Genomic DNA, 13,201 nt, shown 5'->3' with positions numbered 1-13,201 from the left:
TAATCCAAATTATATTTAAATACTGAACTACAGAAACAATAATGACAAGTAAGCTTGGTTTAACTAGAAGAGATCGAACCCAGCGCACTGTGAGGCAGCCACGGAGAAAGATAATAAAAGGCAACTTTCTCACAAAAGGACAGCACAGAAACAGAACAGCCATGAGCAGAGAGGCCAGGTAAACATAGATCACTAGAGACCTCTGTGCCAGGTCAATAGTGCTTGGCAGAGCAAGTCAAGCCACTGGGTGCCTGGGGAATGAGGTGAGGTACATTGCTGATGGTTGCTAGTCACCTGTCTCCACAAAAGGTGGGAACACAGCATGCAGATCTTGTAGGGACATAAGGACTGGTCCAAGGAGTCACAAAGTGCTCAAAAGACAGGCATGCTTCAGGTTGGAGAGCCCTGAGAAAACTAGGACTGTCAGCAGAAAGATATGAGAGCTGAGAACAGCAGGGGTTTAGATGAAGTAGGTATTCTTCCAGCAGATCAGTGTCAGATGCTGGACTGGCAGGAAATTAAATAAGACTAAATGTGAAGGAAGCCAGGTTTAATGGGCAGTTTTGAGTTTATTAAACAAGATATGCAAGTGATGAGCTCAGTGGTGCCAACAAAATATGGTGATGGGAGTGGACACAAGATAATGCCTGCATTAGCCCAAGCAACAGAATAGTGTCACAGGGCATGCCTCCAGGTCCCACAGACTGTGCTGTCGGCCTGTGACTCCCTGCAACCCTTACCTTAGGGTGGGCTTGGGTGTGCTGTGCACACTTTCATTGTCCTCAATCTCCGGGCCACTGTCACTATTGTTGCACTCTTCCAGGCTGTCATAGAGCAAGCCCAGGTCTTCTTCCACCTCCTGGGTCTGGTCTACAGGGTCAGAGTCCAGGACCTGTGGGACCAAGTCCAGAGGACAATTAAGAGATACGGAGTCACCTGCATACCTGGCTAGGCACATACAAGCTCCCTCCCAGCCACGAGGCATACCACGGCACTGTTCCCACCTCAGAGAGCCAAATCCAGCCTGTGGAAGAATCAAGTGACACTGTCATTGGGCCAAAGGATGGTGCCACAAGCACAACATCTGAAGGAGTCTCAGACACCCGTCATACTTACTGGGAGAGTTAAGACACCTGGTAGGGACCTCCCCTGGCTGTGCCACACACTCAGTGCAGGCTCCAGGCTCCCAGCCAAGGCCAGCTGCCTCCAGGCTGTTAGCCTGCTCTCAGTTGTGAACAAGATTGTCCCTGCAATGCCAGCTCCTGGGGCAGAGCCAGGGTATAACAGCACCCCTCTTCCCCTGGCCTCTCTCCCTAACAGGAAGGTGTTTTTGATTTGAGCACAAGGCTCAGAGCCACCCTCCTGAGGCAGAGGGCTTTGGAAAAGCCAAGCCCCAGTCTATGTCATGTCTCACACCATCACCCCTGAGCACCTACAGCTCATGTCCTGTGCTTCCAGTGAGTGGGAACCAGGACTCTGACACCTACATGTCTGCAAGAGACACTGCCAGGTGGGGCAGCCTTCCCGTTTCTTACCTCCTCTGTCACTTTAAACCTCTTCAGCAAAGCCACAAATTTCTGCTTGAAGTTTGGTTGCTAAAACAAAACAAGGAAAGAAAAAAGATCAGCAGAACTAGCAAACCAGCTTCCCAGATGACTAATGTTCAGGCTGTGGTTGCTCTCTTTAACATGCGGTCGGCTCCTTTTGGGTCCACCGGCCCAAGGTCAGCTATGATCTCCCTTGCTCTTTGAATTTCCTGGAGGAGTTGGACTAAACCTAGACTCTGCAAGAAGCCACTGTATCTGGGCATGAGGAAGGGTTCAAAGACTCAGACTCTGCTACAGGCTGGAATAGCACTTTCTCTCTATTTAAATCGCCTTTCTCCCGAGACCATCTGGTTCAGGGATGTTGCCTTCAAGCACAAAAAGAGGGGGGACAAACTCTGGAAGAAGGTGCCCAGGGACCTGCAGGGCTGAAGCAGATGGGGAGATGCTTGGGGAGCAGGAGCCTGGCAGAGTAGCTTCCCCCTTCTGCTGACAGGCAGAAGAGCTGCTAATGGCTCACTCTTCCTTGCGCTAACTTTCCCCTTGCTCAGGGACGGAAAGAGAAGAACCATGTCACAGCAGCAAGCCAAAACTGTGTTGCATGCAGATCATCACTGACTGGGAGCCAGGCTAAACACAGTGCAGACCATGAGCTGCTGTACAGCTCTGCACAACAAGCTGACTCACTAATGGCAAGAGGTTTGCACCTTCTTCTCAGAGCCCAGGACTCTTTCCCCTGCTCTGCATCAGGGTGAACATCCCCCTCAAGCCCCCTTCACTCCTTGCAGGGAGGTAAGGAAGTGAATCCCTTCCATCCCTTTGATCATGTTGTAAATGCTAATGTTACTCTGGTCATCGATGTTGTTCGGATCATTTTCCTTCTAGCCTTCTTGGTTTTCCTCAAGTCATCCTCTTCATCAAACAGATCCTGCAGGCAAAAGGTCACAGCACATCAGAGCAACTCAGAGTGCAGGGAGCAGCATCTCCTAGAAATTCTCCCATTCCACACTTGCCTCCTATTTTGAAAAGCTTTGGTACACTGCACCCCCAAAGTCTTGCTTCTCACTTCTCCTACCTCTTTCCATGCAGCTTCTCCCTCCTTAGCATTGTCCCCCAACAGACCTTCTTCCCCAGTGCCTTTGTCCCCAGGCCTCTCCAGGCAAACATGTACCAGCAAGATTCAGAGAAGAGACAGCAGCTTTTCTCTGACAGTCCTTGTTACAACCTGAAACTCTTCTCTCTGCACTCACCAGCCTCCCTTGTGACCCATGACTTGTTCTCCTGCTCACCCATCTCCAGGGTTAACTCAAAGGGCAAAGCATCTGAGCTCACAAAAAGTGTTCTTGCAGGGATCAGCCTCAACAATACACACAGCTCTCAGAGACACAGGGTCCTGACGTGTGAACCCAGCATGATGAGACAGGTAATGCGGAGGATCCTGAATAAGGGTTTGTCCCTGTGCTTTATCAGCATGCTACCACAAGTCTTTTTTGGCTGGGACAGGTCTGCCACCTCTGACCACTTTCAGACCCAGACTGTACTTCTTCCTAAAAGCTCTATCCTGTCTCAGAGAGGGCAGCTCCGGTCCGTCATCACAGGGAGATGGGAGAGAATCATGGTGCAAGGTGGAGGGGGCTCAGCAGGGGTTTTGCGCTGCAGAACAGGTGGCTCCAAGAACACATGGGTGATACCTACAGCTCTCCAAAGTCTCTTGCCCCACCATGGATTTGACAGCAGCCCACAGTTCTTCCTGCTGTCAGATATTGGGGCTCTCTACCCTCTGAGACCATGACAAATGTTTACAAGGAGGATGGGAGGGTTCAGCATGATTGAGACCCTGAAACTCTGATTCTTGCCCCAGAAATGGGAACAGGACATCAGCCACCCTGCCAGGCCTCCCTTACCTGACCCTGCACAGCATCATCGCTGGCTTCCTGCTCCGAGGAGAAGCTGTCATCCTCTTCTTCAGAATAGTTATCAATGTCTGGGGAGCGATCTGAAAGCAGAAAGTGCAGATGCCACAGCTAAGCATGATGCCTGTCATGACTCCAGTGAAATGACTGGTATTGCTGGCAGGTGCTTGGGGATGCACTCTGTTACCCACATCCTATTCCAAACATTTGCCTTCAGATCTGTGAGTGCTGACACACCTGAAGCTTTGATTTTAGGACCTGAGGGGACGCTCCCATCCTCATGGTCAATGGGCTGACTGGACAAAGAGTAGATGCTGATTTCAGCCACTCGGATGTTCGTGTCCTTCATGTTGCTGTGGAGACCCAGAAGCTGCCCACCATCTGTCGGGTGCTGCATCACCTAGGCAGATAGAAAAGCCCCTGCCATGGTGACACAATGACAGCTGGCAGCCCACCCCCTCTGTCTTATAGTTAGCCAACAAGCCAGAGCACTCACAGCACCCAGAGCCTGCCAGCCAGCCCAGCTCCCTTCCCAGCACTGGTATGGGGAGGCCATGCAACGGTCCCCTGTGTTCCCAGCACCCTGTACCTCGGCCATGTTAATGATGCCCACTGCAAGGGTCTTGTAGCCCAGGATCGTGCGGTTCTTGTATCTCTTCCTCCGCTGCAGCATGATCTGCAGTTTGTTGCCATCTCTCTTGAGGAAGTGTGGGTACTGGGGAAGTGAAGCACAGGGAAGATGAAAGCACAAGGGCAGGGCTCAGCACGACACACAGGTAGAAAATTCATTCTCAGTGCTGTTGTACAGCAAGATCTGACCTGCTGAGCTTTGAGGCACCCCTCAAGGGCCACCTGCACACTGCATGATCCTTCAAATCTACATTGCACTGCAGGACAAACCCTGGAGCAATGGAGCAGCACACCAGCAGCAGGAATCTGTGGTGTTATGATCTGAGCACGGGCAACCACAGGAGGCCCCTCCTCAGAGGCTGTCCCCTTCACACTGAGCCCTCAAAGCCATGCTTGCCAAGAAATGCCAGTGAAGGGAGCACTAGGGAGGCCCAGGGGAACAGGCAACACAAGGTACCTGCAGTGAGAAGGTAAGCTCCAGCTCGGTCTCCATCAGGCCACCAGGAGGAAGGACGTATTCATTTGATCTCAGGACTCGCTTTGAACCCTACAACAAGATTGGTAGATGCACACAGCTAAGCTGGAACGTCTTGACCACAGACTCCACTGCACCAAACACATGAGTCATAGTATCATAGAATAGTTTGGGTTGGAAGGGACCTTCAAAGGTTATCTAATCCACACCCCCTGCAATGAGCAGGGACATCTCCAACTAGATCATGTTGCTCAGAGCCCCATCCAGTCTGACCTTGAATGTTTCCAGGGATAGAGAAGTCAATGGTGTTCACAGTCCACAAAGAAAAAGACTCTGTTCTGTTCCACCTCACAGAGCCACACACCAATCAACGCTTTGCAAAAGCCTGCAGTTTCTCCTGAGCTGCCAAAGGCCCCTTTTCCTTGCCCACCTGCCAGGGAGCACTTGCTCTTCTCAAACCTGCTCTGCTTAATCTGTCTCCTTGCACCTGGAGCCCACCAGCTGCTGTAGAAGGGCACACTGCTAGAGCCAGAGGGAGCCACGCAGGGGAAGGAAAGGCTCCCAACACACTGCCTAGCCAGGAGAGGGACAGGTCCTGGAGCACATCTCTGCCCCACAGCAGATGGACCCAGTGCAGACCCCTGCCCAGGCACAGCTGGCAGGATGGTTCTGCTGGGACCAAGGCAGGATGGTTCTGCTGGGACCAAGGCAGGATGTCCCAAGGAAGCACTTCCCTTTACTTCTGTCCTGTCTTTACTATCTCTATGGCTTGGCTGCTGACAGAGACACTAAATGACTCAGGAGATGAAAAATGCACTCTGCACGCACCAGGCTTTCTTGTTCACAGGGTGGCATAATGCACAGTTCCCCACAGAGGGACCATGTCCTGTCCACTGACTGTGTCCTCACAGGGGTGTGGGACCAGCTCCAAGTATAAAATAGCTCATGGCGGTTCCTCACTCTTTCCTGTCTCCCTGTGAATAGGCCAGCAAGCTGAGACATTGATCTAGGGAGACAACAGGATAGACCAGTACAGCTGCTCTTGCAAATCATTTATTATTGAATCACTGAATCATAGAATATGAGATTGGAAGGGACCTCAAGAATCATCTAGTCCAACCTTTCCTGGCAAAAGCACAGTCTACACAAGATGGCCCAGCACCTTGTCCAGATGAATCTTAGAAGTGTCCATTGTTGTGGAATCCACCACTTGCCTGATGAGATTATTCCAATGGCTGATTGTTCTCATTGTGAAAAATTTCCCTCTTGTGTACAACTGGAATCTCCCCGGGAGCAATTCGTACCCATTACACCTCATCTTTTCCATTTGACTCCTGGTAAAAGGGAGTCTCCGTCTTCTTTGTAGCCACTCTTTAAATACTGGAACATGGTGATGAGGTCTCCCCTAAGTCTTATTTTCTCAAGGCTGAACAAGCCCAGTTCTATCAGCCTTTCCTCATATGGCAACTTCCCAGTCCTTGGATCATCTTTGTGGCCCTTCTCTGGACCCTCTCCAGCCTGTCCACATCTCTTTTGTACCAAAACTGAACACAATATTCCAGGTGTGGCCTGACAAGCACTGAGTAGGGCAGGATAATGGCTTCTTTGTCTCTGCTGGCGATGGCCTTGTTGATGCAGCTCAGTATCCTGTTGGCTTTCTGTGCCACAGCAGCAGCACACTGTTCACTCGAGCTTGTTGTCCACCAGGACCCCCAGGTCCCTTTCCACAGAGCTGTTCCCCAGCTGGGTAGATCCCAGCCTGTGCTGCACTCCCGGATTATGTTTTCCCAGGTGCAAGACCTTACACTTGGCCTTGCTGAACTTCATAAGGTTCTTCTTAGCCTACTCTTCCAGCCTATTCAGGTCTTTCTGCAGGGTGGCTCTCCCTTCCAAAGTGTCCACTTCCCCACTCAGTTTGGTGTCATCAGCAAACTTCATCAGGTCCCTTCCAACACAAACCTTCCTATGATTCTATGATGGCTTTTGCAAGCACTCCTTAATTTAAACTGTGAGGTAGTGAGCAGATGGGTCAAAGCTAACCAATTAGGCACAGCAGTCCAAAGGAAGTGGGTCCCACCTCATACATCTTGCCACTTCGCAGGACCTCATTGCATCCCTATACCCTTCCCAGCTTGATCCTGACAGATGCTGTGGCCAGAGACCCTTCAGCAACTTAGACAAATCCTAGATTTGGCTAAGGTTAAGTGAGCTTAGAGCCTTGATGAGGTTAGAGCCCCCAGCTCTTCAACTCCACTGCAAATCTAACAACAGCCCCAGAAGTCATGACAAGAGCATGCAGGTGACGCCATACAGGAGACCACAGCTACATCCCCTCTGCAACCAAAGAGAATGGCAATGGACATAGATGTGTTTCAGCATCAGCGAGCACCAGGGAAGCTTGCTGATGGGAACTTCAGCAGGGTCCAGCAAACCTGGGTGGAGCTGATATAAGGCCTTCTTGTACCTCTGTTGCTTGTGTTACCCATGCTAGCAAGGAAAAAAACCAAAAAAACAGTAAATGGGAGGCAAGAGGGCTTCCACATTTTGCAATGGTGCAGCATTACATTACATTACATTACATCTCCTTACATGAGAGAGTAACTATAACATATCGAGTACTGTCCAGGATAGATGAGGAGCGAATTGAATGTCTACAGGTAAGAATTAAGGGGCAGGCTGGTAGGGGTGATACTGTTGTTGGTGTCTATTACAGGCCACCAGATCAGGGTGAGGAAGTTGATGAGGCCTTCTACAGGCAGCTGAGAGCAGCCTCACAATCACAGACCCTGGTTGTCATGAGTGATTTTAACTTCCCTGATGTTTGCTGGAAGGACTACTCTGCCAGCCAGCCACAGTCTAGGAGGTTCCTCCAGTGCACTGACAATAGCTTTCTGATGAAAATAGTGGATGAGCCAACTAGGAGAGGAGCACTGCTGGATCTCATCCTCACTAACAAGGAGGGTCTGGTTGAAACAGTAAAGGTTGAGGGCTGCCTTGGTTACAGCAACCATGAGATGGTGGAGTTTAGGATCTCATGTGGCAGGAACAGAATACTTAGCAGAATCACAACCCTGGACTTCAGTAGGGCAAACTTTGGCCTTTGCAAACAATTGCTAGGGGAAATCCCATGGTAAAGGCGGCCCAAGATAGTTTGTTAGCATTCAGAGACTGCTTGCAAGCTCAAGATCAGAGCATCCCAACATGTAGGAAGTCAAGGAAAGGAGCCTGGAGACCTGCTTGTATAAAAAGGGAACTGCATGGCAAGCTCAAGTGGAAGAGGAGAGTTTAAAGATCATGGAAGGAGGGGCTGGCCACTTGGGAAGAATAAAAGGCTGTTGTCAGAGGGTGTAGGGAGGCAACTAGGAAAGCTAAGGCCTCCTTAGAATTAAACCTGGAGAGAGGGGTCAAGGACAACAGAAAGAGCTTCTTCAAATACATGGCAGATAAAATTAACACTAGAGGCAATGTAGGCCCACTGATGAATGAGGTGGGTGCCCTGGTGACAGAAGATACAGAATCACAGAATGACAGATTCACAGAATCACGGAATGTTGGGGATTGGAAGTGACCTTGAAAGATCATCTAGTCCAATCCCCCCGCTGGAGCAGGAACACCTAGATGAGGTTACACAGGAAGGTGTCCAGGCGGGTTTGAATGTCTCCAGTCTTCAAAAAGGGCAGAAAGGAGGACCTGGGTAACTACAGACCGGTCAGCCTCACCTCCATCCCTGGGAAGGTGATGGAACAACTTATCCTTGGTGCCATCTCAAGGCATTTCAAGGATAAGAGGGCCATTAGGGGCAGTCAACATGGCTTCACCAAGGGGAAGTTGTGCTTAACCAACCTCATAGCCTTTTATGAGGACATAACCAGGTGGACAGATGATGACAAAGCAGTGGATGTGGTCTATCTTGAATTCAGTAAATCATTTGGCACAGTCTCCCACAGCATCCTCACTGCTAAACTGAGGAAGTGTGGACTGGATGATCAGGTAGTGAGGTGGACCGTGAACTGGCTGAAGGAAAGAAGCCAGAGAGTTGTGGTCAATGGGGCAGAGTCTAGTTGGAGGCCTGTATCTAGTGGAGTGCCTCGAGGGTCGATACTGGGACCAGTACTATTCAGTATATTCATCAGTTACTTGGATGAGGGAATAGAGTGCACTATCAGCAAGTTTGCTGATGACACCAAACTGGGGGGAGTGGCTGACACGCCAGAAGGCTGTGCTGCCATTCAGCGAGACCTGGAGAGGCTGGAGAGTTGGGCGGGGAAAAAATTAATGAAATATAACAAGGGCAAGTGTAGAGTCTTGCACCTGGGCAAGAACAACCCCAGGTTCCAGTATAAGTTGGGGAATGACCTATTAGAGAACAGTGTAGGGGAAAGGGACCTGGGGGTCCTGGTGGACAGCAGGATGACCACTGTGCCCTTGTGGCCAGGAAGGCCAATGGTATCCTGGGGTATATAAGAAGGGGGGTGGTTAGTAGGTCAGAGAGGTTCTCCTCCTCCTCTACTCTGCCCTGGTGAGACCACATCTGGAATATTGTGTCCAGTTCTGGGCCCCTCAGTTCAAGAAGGACAGGGAACTGCTGGAGAGAGTCCAGTGCAGGGCAACAAAGATGATTAAGGGAGTGGAGCACCTCCCTTATGAAGAAAGGCTGAAGGAGCTGGGTCTATTTAGCTTGGAGGAGACTGAGGGGTGACCTTATTAATGTTTATAAATATACAAAGGGTGAGTGTCACAAGGATGGAGCCAGGCTCTTCTCGGTGACAACCAATGATAGGACAAGGGTCAATGGTTATAAACTGGAGGTTCCACTTAAATATGAGAAGAAACTTCTTCTCAGTGAGGGTGACAGAGCACTGGGACAGGCTGCCCAGGGAGGTTGTGGAGTCTCTTTCTCTGGACACATTCAACACCCACCTGGACACATCCCTGTGTAGCCTCATCTGGGTGTTCCTGCTCCGGCAGGGGGATTGGACTAGATGATCTTTTGAGGTCCCTTCCAATCCCTAACATTCTGTGATTCTGTAATTACATTTCTCACTGACACCAAAGCAAAGCTTTAGCAAAACCCTTCTTGCTTTTCAAGAGGCCCAATCTGAGCTATCTGCAATACTGTTCCCAACAATAGTGCAAAGTATCACAGTATCACAGTATGTTTGGGATTGGAAGGGACCTCGGAAGATCATCTAGTCCAATCCCCCTGCTGGAGCAGGAACACCTAGGTGAGGTCGCACAGGAACATGTCCAGGCGGGTTTTGAATGTCTCCAGAGAAGGAGACTCCACAACTTCCCTGGGCAGCCTGTTCCAGTGCTCTGTCACCCTTACTGAGAAGAAGTTTCTTCTCAAATTTAAGTGGAACCTCTTGTGTTCCAGCTTGATCCCATTACCCCTTGTCCTATCATTGTTTGCCACCGAGAAGAGCCTGGCTCCATCCCCATGGCACTCACCCTTTATATATTTATAAACATTAATAAGGTCCCCCCTTAGTCTCTTCTTCTCCAAACTAAAGAGACCCAGCTCCCTCAGCCTTTCTTCATAAGGGAGGTGCTCCACTCCCTTAATTATCTTCGTTGCCCTACGCTGGACCCTCTCCAGCAGTTCCCTGTCCTTCTTGAACTGAGGGGCCCAGAACTGGACACAATATTCCAGATGTGGTCTCACCAGGGTGGAGTAGAGGGGAAGGAGGACCTCTCTCGATCTACTAACCACTCCCCTTGTAATACACCCAGGGATGCCATTGGCCTTCCTGGCCACAAGGGCACAGTGCTGGCTCATGGTCATCCTGTTGTCCACCAGGACCCCCAGGTCCCTTTCCCCTACACTGCTCTCTAATATGTAATCTCCCAACCTATACTGGAACCTGGGGTTGTTCCTGCCCAGATGCAGGACTCTACACTTGCCCTTGTTAAATTTCATTAGGTTATTCCCCGCCCAACTCTCCAGCCTGCCCAGGTCCCGCTGGATGGCAGCACAGCCCTCCGGCGTGTCAGCCACTCCTCCCAGCTTGGTGTCATCTGCAAACTTGCTGATAGTACACTCTATTCCCTCGTCCAAGTCGTTAATGAATATATTGAATAATATTGGCCCCAGCACTGACCCTTGGGGCACTCCACTAGATACTGGCCTCCAACTAAACTCCGCACCATTGACTCTCTGGCTTCTCTCCCTAAGCCAGTTTGCAACCCACCTCACTACTCTATTGTCTAGACCACACCTCAACTTAGCTGTGAGGATGCTGTGGGAGACTGTGTCAAAGGCTTTACTGAAGTCAAGGTAGACAACATCCACCGCTCTGCCATCATCCATCCACCTTGTTATATTCTCATAAAAGGCTATGAGGTTGGTCAAGCATGACCTACCCTTGGTAAAGCCATGCTGACTGCCCCTAATAACCCTCTTATCCTTGATATGCCTTGAGATGGCACCAAGGATAAGCTGTTCCATTACTTTCCCAGGGACAGAGGTGAGGCTGACCGGTCTATAATTACCCGGGTCCTCCTTCTTGCCCTTTTTGAAGACTGCAGTGACATTTGCTTTCCTCCAATCCTCGGGCACCTCTCCCGTTTCCCAAGACTTGGCAAAGATGATGGAGAGCGGCCCAGCAATTACTTCAGCCAGCTCCCTCAGCACCCGCGGATGCATCCCATCTGGACCCATGGATTTATGAATGTCCAGACTATTTAATTGCTCCCTAACCCAGTCCTCATCGACTAAAGCAAACTCCTCCATTGACCTGGCTTCATCCGGGGTCTCAGGGGTACGGGGCTCCCCAGGACAGCCTCCGGCAGAGTAGACAGACAAAGAAGGCATTCAGTAATTCTGCCTTCTCTGTATCTTCTGCCACCAGGGCACCCACCCCATTCATCAGTGGGCCTACATTGCCTCTGGTATTAGTTTTATCTGCTATGTATTTGAAAAAGTTCTTTTTGCTGTCCTTGACCCCTCTCGCCAGCTGTAATTCTAAGGAGGCCTTGGCTATCCTAGCTGCCTTCCTACATCCTCTAACAGCAGCCTTATATTCCTCCCAAGTGGCCAGCCCCTGCTTCCATGACCTGTAAACTCTCCTCTTCTGCTTGAGCATACCCAACAGATCCCTATTCAACCACGCAGGCCTCCTGGCTCCCTTCCTTGACTTCCTACGTGTGGGGATGCTCTGATCCTGAGCGTGGAAGAAGCAATCTCTGAATGCAATCCAGCTATCTTGGGCCCCTTTTCCTTCAAGCAGTCTTGCCCATGGGATTTTCCCCAGCAATTGCTTGAAAAGGCCAAAGTTAGCCCTGCTGAAGTCCAGGGTTGCAATTCTACTTGCTATTCTGTTCCTGCCACACGAGATGCTGAACTCCACCATCTCCTGGTCACTGCAACCCAGGCAGCCGTCAACCTTTACCGCTTCGACCAGACCCTCCTTGTTAGTGAGGATGAGATCCAGCAGTGCACCTCTCCTAGTCGGCTCCTCCACCATCTGCATGAGGAAGTTATCATCAATGCACTGGAGGAACCTCCTGGACTGTGGCTGGCTGGCTGAATGGTCCTTCCAGCAAACATCAGGGAAAGTAGTGAGACTTTCCTCTAAGTGGTCTCCCTAAAACTGAAGAGAGATGGTGGAGCTGATTCCCTTCACCACCCATGAGCTTTCCTGGCCAAGAATGCACTGAGTCTTCCTTCCTGAACTCTTCTTTAATAAGAGATCATAGGTAGTCACTCTGGCAGTGACCATTTACTTCAGCACATTTAGCATTTGCTGTTTGTTGCAGAGAGATTATACACCAAAAGATTTGTTCATTCATCAAACCACACATACTAGTGCAATTATTCTTCTTGAAGATGCTGTTTCTGGGGACACCACGTTTCACTAAATGGATGGGACTCACATATGCCGTAGCAAATACTGATCACCTTCTGGAGCAAACCACAACCCAGCAGAAATGACCACTGTTCCAAATAACAGATTAGAAGCTAGCACCTGGAGGCTACTACCTGTCTAACAACAACAGAGAGTTAAAAAGAATTTGGGATTTCTAATAAGGTTGATACAAACCTCATGAGGTTCAATAAAGGCAAAAGCAAAGTCCTTCCCTAGGACATCCTGTGACTTTGCTACCTTGGAAGAACCCAAGACAGCAGGACAGGCTCTGCAGAAAGGGATAGGGGGTAACCCTACACTGGTGTCAATGCCCAGTTTTAGGTACAAATCTGTCCTGATGGGTCTTGTTTAAGACACAGGGTTCAGGCAAGAAGAGCATACCAAAGCTGCAAACAGTTATTTAGAGGGTAGCTGGGATTGCTCAGGTAGAAGAGGAAAATCCTACAAGTGGTTGCAAAAAGATTAGAAACAAAGCATGAGTGAGGTTTAGACAGAAAACTCTGTATATACCTTCCATGCACGGCAAGAAGGAGCAAAAAAATCCAAGTTCCTGCAGGGAGCAGGACCAGGGCAGCAAGGAGGGTTGGCAAAGGCAAGCGAGGTTTTCAGCCTGGCCTATTCCGTAGTACACATTGTGGTCTACAATACGGGAGCTGCCAGTATCATCCCTCTACAGCAGCACCCACAGTTGAACCTGAGCCACCAGTCACATCCTGCCAGCACCTTGCAGGAGGATCTGCATCCCTCCCACAGCACCTATCATGGGAGTTC

The 13,201-nt window shown here is 50.0% G+C and overlaps 1 protein-coding gene across 4 annotated transcripts in view; it reads right to left on the bottom strand.

The window, feature by feature from the left end:
* Positions 1-13,201, bottom strand: part of LOC309438513 (phosphofurin acidic cluster sorting protein 1-like) — a 91,607-nt gene that overhangs the window by 12,869 nt on the left and 65,537 nt on the right. For 3 of the 4 annotated variants that reach the window (XM_082050026.1, XM_082050029.1, XM_082050027.1), the window contains exons 3-9: positions 4,545-4,634; positions 4,047-4,172; positions 3,695-3,857; positions 3,449-3,540; positions 2,392-2,472; positions 1,536-1,595; positions 741-892 (exon numbers count right to left, since the gene is read on the bottom strand). In XM_082050026.1, the coding sequence (XP_081906152.1) occupies positions 741-892; positions 1,536-1,595; positions 2,392-2,472; positions 3,449-3,540; positions 3,695-3,857; positions 4,047-4,172; positions 4,545-4,634 (764 nt within the window). The remainder of the gene's footprint in view (positions 1-740; positions 893-1,535; positions 1,596-2,391; positions 2,473-3,448; positions 3,541-3,694; positions 3,858-4,046; positions 4,173-4,544; positions 4,635-13,201) is intronic. The other variant, XM_082050028.1, reaches the window with a different exon arrangement.

This window comes from Streptopelia decaocto, assembly GCF_964273445.1.
Source record: "Streptopelia decaocto genome assembly, chromosome: 3".
Lineage (NCBI taxonomy): Eukaryota > Metazoa > Chordata > Aves > Columbiformes > Columbidae > Streptopelia > Streptopelia decaocto.
Note: the sequence above shows the minus strand (reverse complement) of the source record. Positions and strands in the feature narration are given on the sequence as shown.